General features: G+C 36.8%; 1 protein-coding gene across 2 annotated transcripts in view; it reads right to left on the bottom strand.

Moving 5' to 3' along the window:
• The window catches only part of fndc5a (fibronectin type III domain containing 5a), a 33982-nt gene extending 28694 nt beyond the window's left edge, over positions 1-5288 (bottom strand). The window contains exon 1 of one of the 2 annotated variants that reach the window (XM_021480899.3): positions 4821-5288. In XM_021480899.3, the coding sequence (XP_021336574.1) occupies positions 4821-4890 (70 nt within the window). In that variant the 5' untranslated portion in view covers positions 4891-5288. The remainder of the gene's footprint in view (positions 1-4820) is intronic. The other variant, XM_068213112.2, reaches the window with a different exon arrangement.
• Between the last annotated feature and the right edge of the window lie 14188 nt (positions 5289-19476).

Consider the following 19476-nt stretch of genomic DNA (forward strand, 5'->3'; position numbering starts at 1 on the left):
CCGTGCGCTCACACGCTTCATCCCAGCGCCGACCAAAACCGAAACCAACAAGACTGAGACGCTGGGAATGAAACACCACGCTGCTGACAAACGAAAACACAAACACGAGTACAAGAGCGCACGCGTCTGAGGGACGCAGAGCGCGCGCGCGGCCGCGTCAAGCAGAAGCGCGCACACTCTGCGTACACCCACAACGGCACGCGCGCACACAGAGACAGGAACAGGACCAGACCTGAGTAGTGTCAGAGCTCTGCCACCAAAACAAGAATTTACAAGACCAAAGTGGCAGAACCCTGACATGTTGTTAATTAATGTATTAATTAACATGTAAGTTAAAGCCAAATGTAACCAACATGAACTCATGAGCTGTTAATGTATAGTTATGTCATGACTTTACTTGGAGGGGCACATCACTATTAACTCATCCTTAACTACTCATGAACTCCTGTTCATGTTGATGTTGACAGAACACCTTTCTATTGTTATTCAGTGTAAACTCACTAGTTGGACGTGCATAAGGAGTTCATGAGTAGTTAAGAATGGGTTAATGATGATGTGCCCCTCCAAGTAAAGTCACAACATAAATATACATTAACATATCATGAGTTCATCATGATTAAATTAAGCATAAACTAATGTGGTAATTAATACATTAAATAACAAACAATCATGTACTAACAAGTAATTAAGGTAGCCATCATTCACACATGAACTCATGTGAATCATGTTGTAGTTAAAGTTAATTCATGATCAGTGCATACCTTAACTCATCATTAATTTATAATAAACTAATGTTTAGTTTACATATTAATACATCATTATTCATGTACTGTTATTGTAAAGTGTTACCGAAAAAAACTACATTGAATACAAGTAACGAGTGTAAGGCGGAATATGAATGTAATTTATGATTAGTTAATGATTAACAGAACACCTTAGTGATTGTAAGTTTGTCGATCAAATTTAAAGTCCCCCTCTGCACAAAAATGGAACTGTCCAACTCTGCACTTTGCACTGATGAGCGCTGCTTGTTACTGGAGTTTGCAGCAGCTTTGAAAACCAAAGTTGCTGCCCAGCCAACTATTTTGATTTGATTAAGTTACATAAGTATTAAATGACAAATGAGTATTACGAGAGAGGTATAATAATATATTATTCTGGTTTAACTTGTTTTCTGCATTAAATGAAATGGGTAGTTGCTCAAAAAACAATGCTCAAAAATGTCACTTGTTAAATAAATCACTACTGTATATTACCAGAGATCATAAATATAAAATACTAGCTATTCTAGGCACTGAGGTCTACCCTATTTAGGTCTATTCATTTTAAAATGTCTGGCCCCTAGCTGCATATCGAAAGTAACATTACAGGACTAAACAAAAAAGACTTTATCAACCCTTATAATGCCTGGTCTAAAAGGATAGGATTTTGCTGCATTAGGTAGGGCAGTGGCTATTGTTTATGTTGACTGACATTTTTGTGTGTTGGACAGAGGACTTCCATTAATATAATATAATATAATATAATATAATATAATATAATATAATATAATATAATATAATATAATATAATATAATATAATATAATTAATATAATATAATATAACATAACATAAAATAATATAATATAATATAATATAATTAATATAATATAATATAATATAACATAACATAAAATAATATAATATAATATAATATAATATAATATAATATAATATAATATAATATAATATAATATAATATAATATAATATAATTAATATAATATAATATAACATAACATAACATAAAATAATATAATATAATATAATATAATATAATATAACATAATATAATTAATATAATATAATATAACATAACATAAAATAATATAATATAATATAATATAATATAATATAATATAATATAAAATAATATAATATAATATAATATAATATAATATAATATAATAATAATTATTATTATTATTATTAATGGCCATAGTAAAAAAAGCAACAAGGATTAATAATTTCATTTGAAACTACATACAGTGTAAGTAATAAGTAAATATTTAATAAATAAGTATTAAACAATTAAACTTATATATAATAATTGAACTTGTATATAATAAATGCCGCCTTAATGAACAGAATAATTTTAATTAAATTATTAAATAAAATTTATAATACAAATTAATAAATAAACTGACCCAAAGTTTAATAAAATAATTTAATGCGTGTGTTGAATATAATAGATTTTTGGTGATGGGCTGTGCTTTTGTTGACATCTCTGATTTGTCGGTCGCAAAACTTTTTAAATGCATTAAAGGGCACCTCATATATACCCTGGAATTTGTTCATCCTCCGCCTATGGGTGCACTCATATATGCTGAGCACTGTTTTTGCGAATAAATCCTGAAATAAATCCGTCTCTTTTACACTGTAACATTAAACATGAGCTAGTGAGTGTGTACATGTTTTTGGGAAAAGGGATGTTAACGCAGAAATACACAAATGTAAATCTCCATAGGTTTGTGCTTGGTTGCTGTGGAAACGTTGACTAAATGAGTGAGAAAATGTCTGGAAGGAAAAGAGGTGAAAGTGTTCTGGTCCAAATCCAGATTCACAGTGAGTAAACAACCCACATATACTGTAAATATTGACTTCTTTTCTGTCTGAACGCTGTGATGTGAAAATATGTTACACGAGTAATATGGACTATATTTATAGATTTTATGCAGAAAACGCTGAGTTATTTTGTTATTGCCTCACAGCAAGAAGGTTGCTGGTTCGAATCCCGGCTGGGTCAGTTGGCATTTCTGTGTAGAGTTAGCATGTTCTCCCCGTTTTGGCGTGGGTTTTGCTCTGGTTTCTCCCACTTTTGCGCTATAGGTGAGTTGAATAAACAAAATAACAAAATTATTATGTGTGAATGAATGTGTTTGAATGTTTTCCAGTACTTGGTTGCAGCTGGAAGGGCATCCGCTGTCTAAAACATATGCTGGAAAAGTAGGCGGTTCATTCCACTGTGGTGACCCTTGATTAATAAAGGGACTAAGCTGAAGGAAAATTAATGAATTTTAACCCAATTTTGGGTCAAATGTGCCAACTCACAAACCCAATCAATGGAAAAAAGTGTAATTTTAATTAAATGAAAAAACTTAGACATACAGTAGGGTTTGTCCATATTTGACCCAACAATAGGGTAAAACAACCCAGCATTTTTTAGTGTAGTATTCAGTTTATGGTCTCCATATATTCATAAAGCATCCCCAACAAACCCAGAACAAAAAACGCCTATATAAAATGTATTAATAATAAAATATACTGATTATATGTGTAATTAAAATAATAAAGATAAAGGAATGATAGAAAAACAGACAGTGAAATGTAGTAATTGGATAGTCGACTTTAAAAAAGGATTGCATGCTTCATTTAGGCATAATGCAGTGTTAATTTACTATTGTAAACTACATATGCATAAAAAGTAAGGACAGGCTAAAATGAAATTTCATCACTATTCAAGAAGTACATTTATAGTTGAGAAATACAACAAACTTTACACAAAAATGCCAACTGACCCAGCTGGGACTCGAAACAACGTCCTTCTTGCTGTGAGGTGATAGTGCTACCCACTGTGCCACTCCCTACACATACTCTATAAGCCTCAAAATGTATTTTTGATTCTACAAGTGAAATAACATTTCATAACTGCTGACATTAGGCTAATGTGTTTATTTTTGGTGCAAACTCCTTCCTTTTAAGCCCTAAATCACATCATATTTTACTATGCTGACCTGATTTGCACAGACAGGTGCTCAGGCTATTATTTTGCCATATTTCTTTCTCTTCATCTTCTATTTTTTTTTCTCTCACAGCTACATTTGAGCATTTAATGCATTTCCCCAAAGTAAACTCGCACATGTTCTTTTTTCTCCAGAAAGCTGAAGCTCCTGTCACTGAAGCCTCTAAAAGCAGCTGCCAGAAGAGCCTGTTCACATCCTGATTCATGGCTTTTCCCTCTTTACTGGAGCTCGAATACGGTGCATTTAGGATGTTAAATTTATAGCCCATTGAGTTGATGTAGTTTGTAGGCTGTAGTTAGGATTTATGATTGATCCTCTGGCGTGGTGTGTGCATTAGAGGAAACGTCTTTATGGTGCTGCATTAATGTGTCGTGCTTCAATTAGCTGCTGACATTTATGCAGGACAGTATATAGTGAAGTGTCTGTCAGTATAGTCTCTCTGTGATTGCAATTTGATGAGATTTGCATGGCATTAAGGTACAAAATGCAATTCATAAATATGAAAAAAATAAAAATACAAACTGAAAAATTATTCATTGGATTTACTAATTGTTTTTATACATGGCAAGTGGTTGCAAATAATTTATATGGGCTGAATATATACACAAGCATTAAATTTAGAGATGTTCAACTTTGTTTGTTTAAATTCAGCCCATATACATAATTTGCAAGCACTTACCTTAACAAATGTTAGTAAAACCAATGTTAGTTATTCTGAAAAGCGCTATGCAAATAAAGTTGAGTTTAATTGAACAGTTTGACCGTATTAATAATTTCAGATTGCACACATTAATTGAATTCTATGATATATGTGTGTGTGTTATGAGTCAACAGGTGTGTAATAATGCTTTAATATTTCCCACATCAAGCATGACGGAATGGTTTGCATGCTTTATATTTTCCAATATGCTCTCTCAGTCATTGCATGACCACAACTGTATATGTTTCCGCCCCCTGATTAGATGTAATAACATACAAAAAAGCACGTGCAATTAAATGCATGCTCCATATTTTTTTATATTAATCTCGCGAACTTACCAGCCAAGACCCACGACGCTCCGAAACAGCTCAGTAAGAGCAGCGGTGTGGGCATGAAAACCCTCCTCATGCTGTCCTCGCAGGCTGGATGTGAATGTCCTCCGTCGGTCTTGCATTCACGTCGATGAACGTCGCTGTGGGACCGGTTTCAGCACCGCGGAGAGCTCCACACCGGCCCCGCTTCAGCTCCACTCCAGCCCCGCTCCTGCCGCACTTCAGCCCCGCGTCCGCCTGTCTGAGTCTCGCGCCGCCCTCATCGCTTCTGGATGAAATTCAAATCAAGGTTTTGACTGTGTGTGTGTGTGTGTGTGTGTGTGTGTGTGTGTGTGTGTGTGTGTGTGTGTGTTTTCGCGCTTTTTCATTCGGCCGTCATGAACCTGCAAAGCTGAAGAGCCTCGAAAAACTGACTGAAGGAGTGTGTGGTGTGCCTGTGGATTCTCTCTCTCTCTCTCTCTCTCTCTCTCTCTCTCTCTCTCTCTCTCTCTCTCTCTCTCTCTCTCTCTCTTAATTCAGTTCAATTCAATAATTGCTTTATTGGCATGGTAAATGTTACAAATGTATTATGTATTGAAAAGCATTTATAAAGTTTACATTAAAAAACAAATACAGTTTATGTAAAAAAACATAGTAAACACAGTAGGCTGAGTACTAGAAGTAAACCAATAAAAATGAATAAAATAAAAATAAATAATAATAAGTTGATTGAAAATACAATTAAATAATAATAATAATGAACGAGAATAAACTGTACATTAACATTCAATATTTAACTTTATTTATTTTCAGTTTTCAATATTCTAGACTTCTTCTTAAGATAATTACTTCACATACTAATTCAGCGGTCTTTGTGAATGGAAGTAAAGCATGCACCGGCTCAATGATGTAAGTATCCAAAAGAAATAAGCAGATGTTATTTGATGGACAGCATCAGTTGTGCTTATGAATATATGAAGTCTTCTTCTTCTCCTGCACGAGGCCTGATGATGAATGACAAGCGCAGTATAATCTCATTTCTGAACGCACTGAATGGTGTTTGCAGTGACACTTCAGCACGAGAGCACACACACACACACACACACATGCTGAAACACAGTAATAAATGATTAGCCGGAGAAAGATTCTGCTAAATCTTTTTATACATAAGCAGCAGGAGCAGAATGAAATTAAATCAGTCAGACAGCACACATTCAGCTTTACTGTTTACAAACCATTTCATTTTAAATCAATGCTAGACAAAGATTAATCGCATCCAAAATATTTTGACGTAATATAAGTGTGTTATTATATATATATATATATATATATATATATATATATATATATATATATATATATATATATATATATATATATATATATATATATATACATACATACATAGCCTACATATACATACATACATAACATACACTTTACAAAATGCTGGGTTCCACACAATCCCTTTAGCTCAGCTCAACGCAAACTGATTAAATTAAATTAGTTGTTTACATTAAATCAGCATAAAATTGTAAAAACCATTAAGTTGTCACTAAAAAAACCTTCAGAACTGTTGTTTGAGCTCATTTTAAATAAGTAGTTTGAACAAGCAGCAAAAATATGTGTGTGATGCACACACATACATAAAAACAAAACTATACAATTCCTCTGTTGCATAGATTTTTAAATTTATAATTTGTAACATGTGTGTGTGTGTGTGTGTGTGTGTGTATATATATACTCACTGGCCACTTTATTATGTACATCTTACTAGTACTGGCTTGGACCCTCTTTTGTCTTCAGAACTGCCAAGATTCAACAAGATACTAGAAATATTCCTCAGAGTTTTGTTCCATATTGTCATGATAGCATCACACAGTTGCTGCAGATTTGTCGGCTGCACATCCATGAAGCGAATCTCCCATTCCACCACATCCCATAGGTGCTCTAATGGATTGAGTTCTGGTGACTGTGGAGGCCATTTGAGTACAGTGAACTCATTGTCATGTTCAAGAAACCAGTTTGAGATGATTCCTTCTTTATGATATGAAGCGTTATCCTGCTGGAAGTAGCCATCAGATGATTAGTACACTGTGGTCATAAAGGGATGGAGATGGTGTAGGGGACACTTTACTGTTAGTGGGTGCCATCTTTTGGATGAGACGATAAACCGAGGTCCTGACTCTGTGTAGTCATTAAAAATCCCATGGCACTGTTCGTAAAAGAGTAAGGGTATAATCCCGGTGTCCTGGCCAAAATCACTCTCGGCCCTTAACCACCATGGCCTCCCAATCATCCCCATCCACTGAAATGACTGTATCACTGTCTAACTACTGCACCAATAGCTGGTTTGTGGTGTGCCGTCGCATCATTCAAGTGGATGTTGAGCACTGGTGGGGGTGTGGAGAGAGCGCTTTGGGTGTATGGCCATACATGATGAATGCGCTATATAAATACACATTACATTACATGGTCGGCAACAATACTCAGGTTGCTTGTGGCCTTGACGCGTTGCTCAATTGGTACTAACAGGCCCAAAATCTGGCAAGAAAATATCCCCCATACCATTACACAACCACCACCAGCCTGAAAAGAGTTGATACAAGCTTTGACACCAGATTCTGACCCTACAATCCGAAATCGAAATCTTCTATTGTCCAATTTTGGTGAGCCTGTCTGAATTGTAGCCTCAGTTTCCTGTTCTTAGCTGACAGGAGTGGCACCTGGTGTGGTCTTCTGCTGCTGTCGCCCATCTGCCTTAAGGTTGGACATGATGTGCGTTCAGAGAGGCTCTTCTCGGTTGTAACAAGTGCTTATTTGAGTTACTGTTAACACTGGTAACACCTTTCTATAACTGGATATTTTTTTCAGACCTTTCTCTGTAAACCCTAGAGATGGTTGTGCGTGAAAATCCCAGTAGATCAGCAGTTTCTGAAATACTCAGACTAGCCCATCTGGCACCAAAAACCATGCCATGTCAAAATCAGCTTTCTTCCTCATTCTGATGCTCGCTTTGAACTGCAGCAGATCGTCTTGACCATGTCTACAAGCCTAAATGCATTGAGTTTCTCAGATATGTGAATTAAAGAGCAGTTGGACAGGTGTACCTAATAAAGTGGCCGGTGTGTGTACATGCCCGCATGTGTGTTTAAATATACATAACAAATATGGATGCTTGGTATTAGGATGCTTAATATTAAATAAAACACTGTTATGGATTTTTGTGCATGTGCAGTGAAACGAGATTTAGGAAAATTGTCTTTGTCCCTGTATTTAATAGCAGCAGACAGTGAGATCTCTCTCTTTCTCTCTTTCATTCTCTCTCCATTATATCAATGCTGTGAGTGTTATATAAGAAGGCAGAGTGACTCTCCTCATCCTAGACCTGTGGCCTTCACCTCTCTCTGCGTCTCCTGAGTGTTTCTGGACATCTGAATGACTGACTGACAAACCACTGACAAACCACGGCGAATGAAGTTCTGCACAAGACTTTTGGCCAGCGGAGAAATTAAAATGGTCGTGCCCAACTGAGTCTGGTTCTCTCAAGGTTTTTTTTTTTTCTTCATTCCCATCAGGTGAAGTTTTTTTTCCCTCTCCGCTGTCGCCACTGCCTCGCATGGTTCAGGATTGGTAGAGCTACGCATCGATGAATTGGCTCTTCAGTGTTTGAACTCTCAGTAATGATTAAATCACACTGAACTGAGCTAAACTGAACTGAACTGAACTTGAACACTAAAACCTGAACCACACTGTTCCAGTTACTGAACCACACTGTTCCAGTTACTATGACCATTTATGTGAAGCTGCTTTGACACAATCTACATTGTAAAAGCGCTATACAAATAAAGCTGAATTGAATTGAATTGAACTGACTTTAGGATCAGTGAGTCTCCAATGCTCCCTTCTGAGCGTGTGTTTATTCATGTGTGTGTGCATGAGGTAATAGATGGGCTTCTGCTGTTCATCACCAAATGTCCCCTCAAGTATATCATTTTTGAGCTTGTGGGAATATTTAGTTGTTCTCATGAGAAAGATGGCTCATCAGTCTGCCTGAATGAAGCATCGTGCAGAGGTAAACCTGCGTGTGAGTGTTTTCAGAGAGTGTTGACTTTAGTGGAAGGCCAGACTCATATACTGTACAGTCTGACCAGTGTGAAAATCATTACCATGGGCAGACCCCATACCAGAGTGTGTATATGCTTGTATATTTGTGTGTGTCGCTGTGTGTGCATGGATGAATCTGAGTGCGTTTGAGTTTGTGTGTGTGTGTGTATCTGCGCATGCATGTGTGATTGTGCATGTGTGTGTGCGTGCATGTGTATCTGTGCACGCATTGTGCACGTATAAGTGTGTGTGTGCAAATCCATGTGCATGGGTGTGTATGCATGGATAAGTGTGCGTGTGTGTGTGTGTGTGTGTGTGTGTGTGTGTGTGTGTGTGTGTGTGTGTGCATGAATGTGTATCTGTGCATGTGTACATGCATGGATGTATGTATGTGTGAGTGTATGTGTGCATATATGTATATGTGCACGTGTGTGTGTGTGTGAGTGAATGCATAAATGTATGAGCGTGTATGTGTGCATTTGTGCATGGATGGATGTGTTTGTGTGATTGTGTGTTTGTGTGCATGTCCATGTTTGATTGTGTGTGTGTGTGTGTGCATAGGTGTGTATGCATGGATAAGTGTGCAAGCATAGATGTGTATATGTATGCGTGTGTGTGCGTGTGTTTGTGTTTGTGTGTGTGTGCATGAATGTGTGTATTTGTGCATGTGTATATGTGTGTGTGAGTGCATGCATGAATTTGTGTGTGTGTGTGTGTGTATATGCATTTGTGCGTGCATAGATGAGTGTGGATGGATAGTTATGTGTGTGTATGGAGGGCTGGATTGTTCAGTTGTAATGTCACGCTCTGCTGCTCAGAGGTAACAGGAAACTCAGAGAAATGCTGACATCAAACTTCCTTCATCTGCTTAATATTTATGATTTGGCATCACTGCTGTCATGTGTGTTTGTGTGTGTGTGTGTGTGTGTGTGTTGTGGTCCAGTGAGCAGGTGTGTGATGTGATGTGTTCAGACTGTGGAGATCAGAGTAATAATGTGTGCTCAGTGCTGGTCAGCTCATTTCCTTACAGTAGTGCATTGATTGGTAAAAGATTGTGCTCAGCTTTATGGGTAATATTTCTCTGCATAAATGCTGCAGTTAAGCATTTTTATTTAAAAACTGAACAGATGAGTTTAGCAAAACAAATAAAATATAGATTTTTTCTTTTTCAATTATTTCTCAAATGATGTTTCAAGAGTTCACACTTAGCTGATGATTGTTTATAAAGACAGCCCTGAGCTCATAAGGTCCTCGAGCCCAGGGCTCCCTCCCATTTGCAGAGGCGAGAGGGGAGTTTGAGCTCAGGTAGATCTCGAGAACTCCCCTGCTGTAGTAGCTAATGAACAGATAGTGATTGCGCTTAAGAGATAACTACTTACTAGTAGCATGTCTATGGTGCAGATTTGAATAGTCAATGAACTTAAATTGCATGTTTTTGGATGGTGGGAGGAAACCAGGGGACCCGGAGGAAACCATGTGAGCACGAGGAGAACATGTAAACTCCGCACAGAAACATCAGCTGGCTTGGTAAGGACTAGAACCAGACATGTTTTTGCTGTTAGGCAACAGTGCTAACCACTGGGCCACCGTGCCACTCACCTAGGAAAGGCGGAGGAGTAGAAGTTGAAGGGGGGATTCTTCAAATGAAGATGGCTGTCACTTAGAGTATTTATAGTGGCTTAGGAACTGTCTGATTGGTGAATCATAAATTGGATATTGTGGGACCAGCCGCAGGCAATCACAAGCTCGTGATCCTCTTGAAATTAGTTTATAAATAAACTTCACTTAGCAGAGCAAGGAATTTTTAACAGTATTTCCTATGTTATTTTTTTCTTCTGGAGAAAGTCTTACTGTTTTATTTTAGCTAGAATAAAAGCAGTTTTTTATATTTTATAAAAAAAAAAAATTAAGGTCAATATTATTAGCCCCCTTAAGCAATACATTTTTCCGATTGTCTACAGAACAAACCATCATTAAATAATGATTTGCCTAAATACCCTAACTTGCGTGATTAACCTAGTTAAGCCTGTAAATGTCAGTTTAAGCTGTATAGAAATGTTACAAAAAAATCTAGTAAAATATTATTTACTGTCATCATGACAAGGATAAAACAAATCAGTTATTAGAAATGAGTTATTAAAACTTTTATGTTTAGAAATGTGTTGAAAAAATATTCCCTGTTCAATAGAAACTGGGGAAAAATATACTGGATGGCTAATAATTCTTCAACTGTATATCGCTTTAAAGTCTTCTCTCATTAGGCAGCATATTCATTTTTTTAGGGCAATGAATCTGCTGACCAACCTAAGAAAATAGTTTGGACTTAAGTCACCTTCAGATTCTCTCCTCATTGTGTGTTCAGAGTCTCATGTCCACTTCTCTAACTGCCTTAAGGAGTGTATGTGTGGATGGGTCTCATCAAAACAATGTTTAATGCGATCGCTGCAGTGTTCAGAGCGTACTTTAAGAAGGTCGAGCCACTCAGCAGTTCTCATGAGCCGCTTCATTACGGCACACTGATAATGAATGAACGAGTGGGGGCTGACATGAAAGCTGAGCGATGAAAACACCTTTACTGTAATCATCATGAAGCTTCTTGTCATTTTGGGGTCAACCTATTAGACTGTAAAAAATGCTGGGCTCCAACAGAAATCAATTAAGTTAACTTAATTCATTTATTCATTTTCTTTTCGGCTTAGTCCTTTTATTAATCAGGGGTCACCACAGCAGAATGAACCACCAACTTATCAGCACATGTTTTACGCAGCGGATGCTCTTCCAGCCACAACCCAACACTGGGGAAACACCTATACACTCACACACATACACTACTGCCAATTTAGTTTATTCAATTCCCCTATAGTGCATGTCTTAGGGCTGTGGGATAAAACCGGAGCACCCGGAGGAAACCCACGCCAACATGGAGAGAACATGCAAACTCCACATAGAAATGGCAACTGACATAGCCGGGACTCGAACCAGCAACCTTCTTACTGTGAGGCAATAGTGCTACCTACTAAGCCACCATGACGCCCTGTTAACTTAAATCATTCATTTATTTTCTTTTCGGGGTAGTCCGTTTATTAATCAGGGGTTGCCACAGCGGAATGAACCGCCAACTTATCCAGCACGTTTTACGCAGCGGATGCCATTCCAGCTGGAACCCAGTACTGGGAAACACCCACACAATCTCTCATTTACACACGAATACTATGGCCAATTTAGCTTATTGAATTCACCTATAGTGTTTGGACCGTGGATGAAACCCACGATAAGATGAGGAGAACAGGCAAACTCTAAAATATATATATATATATATATATATATAATACATTACAATCTAAAATCCCATGTGTTTCTTAGTTACTTTTTAAAGAAAGTACACTGTAAAAACCGCTGGGTTTCACACAATTTCCTAATGTTGTCCCAACACAAATCTGTTATCTAGTTAACCTAAATTTAAGTGGATTGAACATAAAAATCAAGTTGTCCCCAAAAAAAGTAAGGAATTGTTTTCTATCAACTTATTTTAAATAAGTACACTGTACAACCCAAAAAGTTATAACTCAAACCATTTGAGGAAACTGCAAAAAAAAATTAAGTTAAAAAACGAATCTATTTGAGTACTGCAAACATCCATTTGAGTAAACAAAGCAGTGTGAGCACAGTAAAACCCGATAAATGAAGAGAACTCAAACCAACTGAGTACTGTAAAACCCAGTAAGTTCAGGCAACTCAAGTGTTTGAAAAAAACCGATTGCTACAAACCATTTGAGTTAAAAACTAATCTATATGAGTTCTGTGAACTTTATCACAGCTCTGCCAGTGAGAGTGGTTGAGCTCAAGCGCATCAAATAAAAAGCATATGAGAAGGAGGCGGGGCATGTCAGACACTAGAGAGCAATTGATTGGTCAGAAGATTTGATGAGAAACTGAACTATAAGTCAACGTCCAAAAAATTGTTGATTCATTTAGGCCAGTTCCTGGAGAGCCACCTTGCTGCAGATTTCAGTTGCAACCCAAACCAAACACACCTGCCTGTAATTATCACTTGGTGTTCAGGTCCTAATCATTGGTTCAGGTGTGTTTGATATGAGTAGCAACTGAAATCTGCAGGAAGGTGGCTCTCCAGGAACCACCCCTGATTTAGGCGGAAGTAGCAAACTGCTATATTTTGATGCTTGTATCAGGTTTACATCTTCTAAATGAACAGCACACTAGCTTATGGTTATCCAATACTGAGACTAACATAAAAAACTATTTTAACTTTTACGTGACCTTTAAAGTAACCAGATGATATTAAAGTCCAGTGTTGTGCAAGTTACTTCAAACCTGTAATACATTACAGATTACTTGTTACTGTTATTAAATAATAATCCCTTACCTTACAATATTACTGTCTCAGAATTGTAATTTTTTAACACTGTTAAAGTCACACTAACCATTTTCCAGTCAACTAATGTGGTGAAATGAACCCCATCATTATTGTTCATATCACTGTGTTAAAAGGAACAGGTGAAATTCAGTTATGGTAACCAGTCATCCAATCACAACAGTCTTAGCCATTGATTTGACCAATCAGAGCAGAGTAGGCCTTCTGAGGTGGAGTTAAGTGAGACCAGATCCTTGAACCAACCTTTTTAGACACTGAGAGAAAAGAGCTAATTCTGCAGTGTTTATAATGAGGGGATGAAAGTGTTTTTGACCTTGGATCATTGTAGGGACACTGTAAATGGAAGCGAGTCATACAGAAGCTATTGTGCTCTTGCTTTTGTTTCTCTCCATTGTGGAACTGATCTGCTGCATTGAGTCTTTGATGCTTCATTTGTGACTGCCACTGTTTGCAGCTGCAGTTTTCTGAAGGTTCATGCGTCCTTCATTCATCTTCTGTCAGTTCTTCTGTAATTGATCTTCATTAGGCTGCGTTCATGGCATGCCTTTATGTCTTTTATTTCATTTCATGAAGTTCTTCATTCCTGGGGATGCTTAAGCTAAAAGTAACAAGACATCAGATGTGCTGAAAAATACAACATGTGCATCAACAGAAATCAACATTTTATTGCTCTCTTGGGTTTCATATCTGTTTACAGTAATGGCATTATTATGCAATTTATTGCAAGTATTTATGCATAATTAAAGGAGTATTTGTAGTACGCATTATTAAAATGATATTTTTTTTGCTTATGGAAAACTAAAACAAAATAAATTAAGAGTCATGATGTGCTTAACATATTATAAAAATATTATTTGTCATATTATATTTGTAAAATAATACAATAATAAAATATTAAATCACAGTATAATAATAATAATAATATCTTTTTTTTAAGGATGTATTTTGAAATGTTCTCTCAAAAATTAAAAACTTTCACATTTTAGAAGAAAATTTACTCCAGTAAAAAAAAAACTCCAGACGGGCTGGTGTATTTCAGAAACTGCTCCTCTACTGGGATTTTCACGCACAACTATTCTAGAGTTTACAGAGAATGGTCCAAAAAAGAGAAAATAACCAGTTCGGTGCAAGTGCCTTGTTGATGTCAGAGGAGAATGGCCAGACTAGTTCAAGCTGATATAAAGTCAACAGTAACTCAAACCACTCGTTACAACAGAGGTCTGCAGAAGAGCAACTCTGAACACACAACACATGCAACCTTGAGGCGGATGGGCTACAGCAGCAGAACACCACACTGGGTGCCGCTCCTGTCAGCTAAAAACAGGAAACTGAGGCTACAATTTGCATAGGCTCACCAAATTTGGAAAATAGAAGATTGGAGCAACGTTGCCTGGTCTGATGAGTCTTGATTTCTGCTGCAGATGGTAGGGTCAAAACGGGTCAAAATGGTTTGGTGTCAACAACATGAAAGCATGGATCCATCCTGCCTTGTATCAATGGTTCAGGCTGCTGGTGGTGGTGTAATGGTGTGGGGGAGATTTTCTTGGCACACTTTGGGCTCATTAGTACCAATTGAGCATCTTGTCAACGTCACAGCCTACCTGAGTATTGTTGCAGACCATGTCCATCCCTTTATGACCACAGTGTTCCCATCTTCTGAAGGCTACTTCCTGCAGGATAACACTTCATATTATAAAGCGTGAATCATCTCAGACTGGTTTGTTGAACATGACAATGAGTTCACTGTACTCAAATGGTGTCCACAGTCACCCGTTCTCAATCCAATAGAGAACCTTTGGGATGTGGTGGAGATTAGCATCATGGATGTGCAGCCAACAAATTTGCTGCAACTGCGTGATGCTAGCATGTCAATATGGACCAAAATCTATGAGGAATATTTCCAGTAGCTTATTGAATCTACGCCAAGAAGGATTAAAGCAGTTCTGAAAGCAAAAGCGGGTCCAACTAGTAAGGTGTACTTCATAAAGTGGTCTGTGAGTGAGTGAGTGTGTGTGTGTGTGTGTGTGTGTGTGTGTGTGTGTGTGTGTGTGTGTGTGTGCATGTTTTTGTGACATATCAGGACATAAATCTGTATAATGACATGGGTATGACACAGGTATTACAAAAAGGAGGTGAAATATGAGGACATTGGTGACGTCCTCATTTCTCACAGTCTCCTGTGATTGTTGGGTTTAGGGGTGGGGTGGGGGCAATACAATATACGGTTTGGACAGTATAAAATGAATGGAAACCTATGTAATGTCCCCACTTTTCACAAAAACAAACATATGTGTGTGTATTAATATTGTTTATATATAAATAAAAAATAGCTAAAATACAAAAAATATATTTATTTACATTTACATATAATTTATATGATGTATAAATATTTTTAAAAATATATAAATAAACCTTTTCTCATATATGTATTTATATAAACACAAAAAGGATGTGCATTTATACAAGTGAGCATATTATGTAAACACAAGCTTTTATTTTTAAGGCAGTCTTTGTGCATATTCTGTTATTATTAAAATTTCAAATCTACAATATTTTCCTCAAAAACAAAGATTCTGATCATGTTAGTTTGATTCTTTTTATGTCATTTTTCAAACCCACATGGAGAAAGTGTTACAACACCAACAACTCCTTTAGATAAAAGCATTCGCTAAGTGACTCATTTCTCCTGTCAGAGCTGTTATTTATAACAGATCTAATAGATTAATGCTTTCAGCTCCAGTAGTGTTTACACAAAACAAATCATACACCGTTTGTTCTCTACCCATTTTCACTTTCTCCCCGTCTCCTGCAGTGCGATCTCTCCAGACCTGTTCTCCAGTTCTCCTGCTCATCCCGGCTCTCCCTGCTGTTATTAAAAAGAGATGAAAGAGATGCAAAGATGCTGCGAAGCTGAATGTGTGGCCCGCAGGACTCCTTTCTGCTCTCCAAATCTCACATAAACAATTACATAAGCATCTCCTGAAACTCAGAGGAAGAACATCCTGTTAAAAGTGCAGCAAAGAGAGCGGTAAGAGAAGATTTTCCCTCAACACCTCACACCTTATTAATCTTTCAGCATATTCATCTTTTAATCTCACTGTCTCTATATTTGGATGGTGAATCCTGCACTTTTCCATTCTCATGATCCCAAACTTCTCCTCGGTTGTCATGCTCTCCTGCAGGATGGTTTCATAACTGCTAAAGATTTTTACTCTATTGTTTGTAGTTTTTTTTTCTTAAAAAGTGCATTTATTCCCCTCTTTTATTAAATTATGAGCTTCATATACTGCATTTTAGTGACTTTTTAGCAACTCAGTTTGCTGGATTAGCTTGTCTGATGGTGATCATAACCACACATTTAATGCAACAAAAATACTTCCTACAATTTTCATTCATTCATTCATTTTCCTTCAACTTAGTCCGTTTAGTAATCAGTGGTCTCCACAGCGGAATGAACCACCAACTTATCCAGGATATGTTTTAAACAGCAGATGCCCTTCCAGCTGCAACCTAGTACTAGGTAACACCCACTCATTCACACACATACACTATGGACATTTTATCCAGTGGCGCAAAGTAACTAATTACAAATACTCAAATTACTGTAATCGAGTAGGTTTTCTCAGGAATTGTAATTTACTAAGTAGTTTTAAAAATGTGTACTTTTACTCTTGCTTGAGTATGTTTTTAGTGCTGTATTTGTACTTTTACTCCACTACTTTCCTTCAACCTGCAGTCACTATTTTATTTCTTTCTCGTCTGTGGGGATTGGCTAAAGTAAAAAAAAAAAATCAGTCCTGTGATTTCTGTCCAATCAAATCACACATAGACAGTAAATCGCATAATACTGAACAACATCAACACATCGGCGCTTTATAAATGCAGCAAACCTTTTGGAAGCATTAAAAATGTCAAAGATGATGTCCAAAATCTTTACACACATTGTCACACAGACTTGTAATAGACTGGATGTCACTGATGATGACTAAAATCACCAAACAGCCTTAAACAACCACTAAATGAAATGAATGAAAAATGGAAGGAAAGACCGATCGAAGGTAGGACTGAAATTATGAAGGAAGAAAGGACCAAATGAATGAAGGAAGGATTCAAGGAAGGCCTTAAAAGTACTTAACAAAATAAGGAAGGGAAGTAAGTAAGGAAGGAAGGAAAGAACGAACGAATGAATGAACAAAGGACCTAATAAAGAAACTAACAAAAAATATAAATGAGTGAACAAATTAAGGTAGGAACGAAGAAAGGACCAAATAAATGAAGGAAGGAACTAACAAACGAATGAATGAAGGACAGAAAAAACAAACAATGGAAAAAAGGTTGAAAGGAACAAACAAAAATAGGAAGATCACTAAATGCACTACAGAATGTTACGTTTACACATCCCTGCACAAACTGCATGTAAATGTATCAGCTCTGCACAGTGAAATACTCACTACTCTTGATTACTTTTGAAAGGACTACTTTTTACTCATACGTTGTGTAATGTTTACAGCAGATACTTTTACTCTACTTGCACTACATTTTTGGGCAAGTAATGCTACTTTTACTTGAGTGTGATTTTTCAGTACTTTTTCCACCCAATATCTTACCAAATTCACCTATACCGCATGTCTTTAAGCTGTGGGGGAAACCGGAGCACCTGGAGGAATCCCACACCAACACAGGGAGAATATGCAAACTGACAAAGAAATGTTAACTGACCCAGCTGAGACTTGAACCAGCAACCTTCTTGTTGTGAGGCAACAGTGCTAAACAATGAGCCATTGAGTTCATCTCATCTCATCTTAGCTCAGCCTCATCTAAAATGTGTTACTAAATGTTTTAAATTTGGTCATTTGGTTGTAAACATGATGATTTACCAGGGGCGTAAATCCCGGGGGGCACATGTCCCTTCCCATCTGAGGCCCCCACTCCCTCAAAAAAACGAATTATTAAAATAAAAACTCTGAATTGTGAAAAATGTATGTATATACACCTAAAATAATTGTCTAAGCAGAAAGAAAACCGCATTTATCATTTAAAATACATTTAGAAATAGTTACAGCACTAAAACAGGACTAAATTATTTCACACGCGTACAAAACTAAATCTACTCAACAGAAGAGACTCTGCACGCGAGACTTTTGCTCAAAGCCAAGTTTTTAGGTTTCACATTTTGTTTAGTGCTCTCTCTATCCTGCCATTTTAGTTTGTGTGTGTGTGTGTGTGTGTTTGTTTGTGCTGCGATTAATCTCATGTAGCAAGGCTTTGTTTATTTATGTTCAGCCTAAAAGCTTGTGCGGGTGATTCAGGAGACGTGAAGAATGGACGGTCAAAGACGGACTGCTTTCAGACTGAACTAATTAATGCAGCAGGACTGAAGCAGCTTCTTTTACACTTGCTGCCTTTTTGTCGGAGATGCAGATTTGACCATTTCATTAACTCTGAGGGTCAATGCAAAAACAAAAGATGCTGATGGAGTCGGTTTTTTGTTGTTGTTTTTGTTTTGGAGGCTTTTTGTGTGGCAGTACAGCTCTGGACAATGCCATTGGCTAATTTATATTTAAATGTATGCTTTACATTTAGATTCGCAATTAAGATATTCCTATTATTTGCATAAACATTCACTTTTTTTCTCTCCTTATCGTGTCGTGGCGACCAAAAGTGCCACTGCAAATGCTATTAAAATTCATTGATTAAATTATCATAAATGCACAACATTATTTACAGCATTGTCAACAGAGCAGCATAAACAACACATCTCTGTTACTGTTCATTAGATATTAAAACTTTATTCAGTGAAAGGCAAAGTTATTAGCTCTGCCTTGATGGTCAAATCAAAAGGTCAAAATCAAAAGGTCTTGGGCTCATTTTGACACAGTACTATTTCTAGCTATTTAAACTATAACTATATAACTTGTATAACTATAATCTATTTCAATTAGAGTTGGGTAAAGTTACTTTTGAAAGTAATTCATTACAAAATTTAGTTACTCCCCCAAAAAGTAACTAGTTGCGCTACTACAGTAGTTACTTTTGAGTTCCTTTTTCATATCCCTGCCTGAGGCTTGATCTCATTCAGAACTTGCAGGGTATTCTTCTTTTTTTTTTTTTTTTTTTTAAATAGAGGAGCTCTGCATTTAACAACACGCTGTATGATTTACCTTAAAAAAAACTAATTATAAA

Source organism: Danio rerio, chromosome 13 (assembly GCF_049306965.1).
Source record: "Danio rerio strain Tuebingen ecotype United States chromosome 13, GRCz12tu, whole genome shotgun sequence".
NCBI classification, from domain to species: domain Eukaryota; kingdom Metazoa; phylum Chordata; class Actinopteri; order Cypriniformes; family Danionidae; genus Danio; species Danio rerio.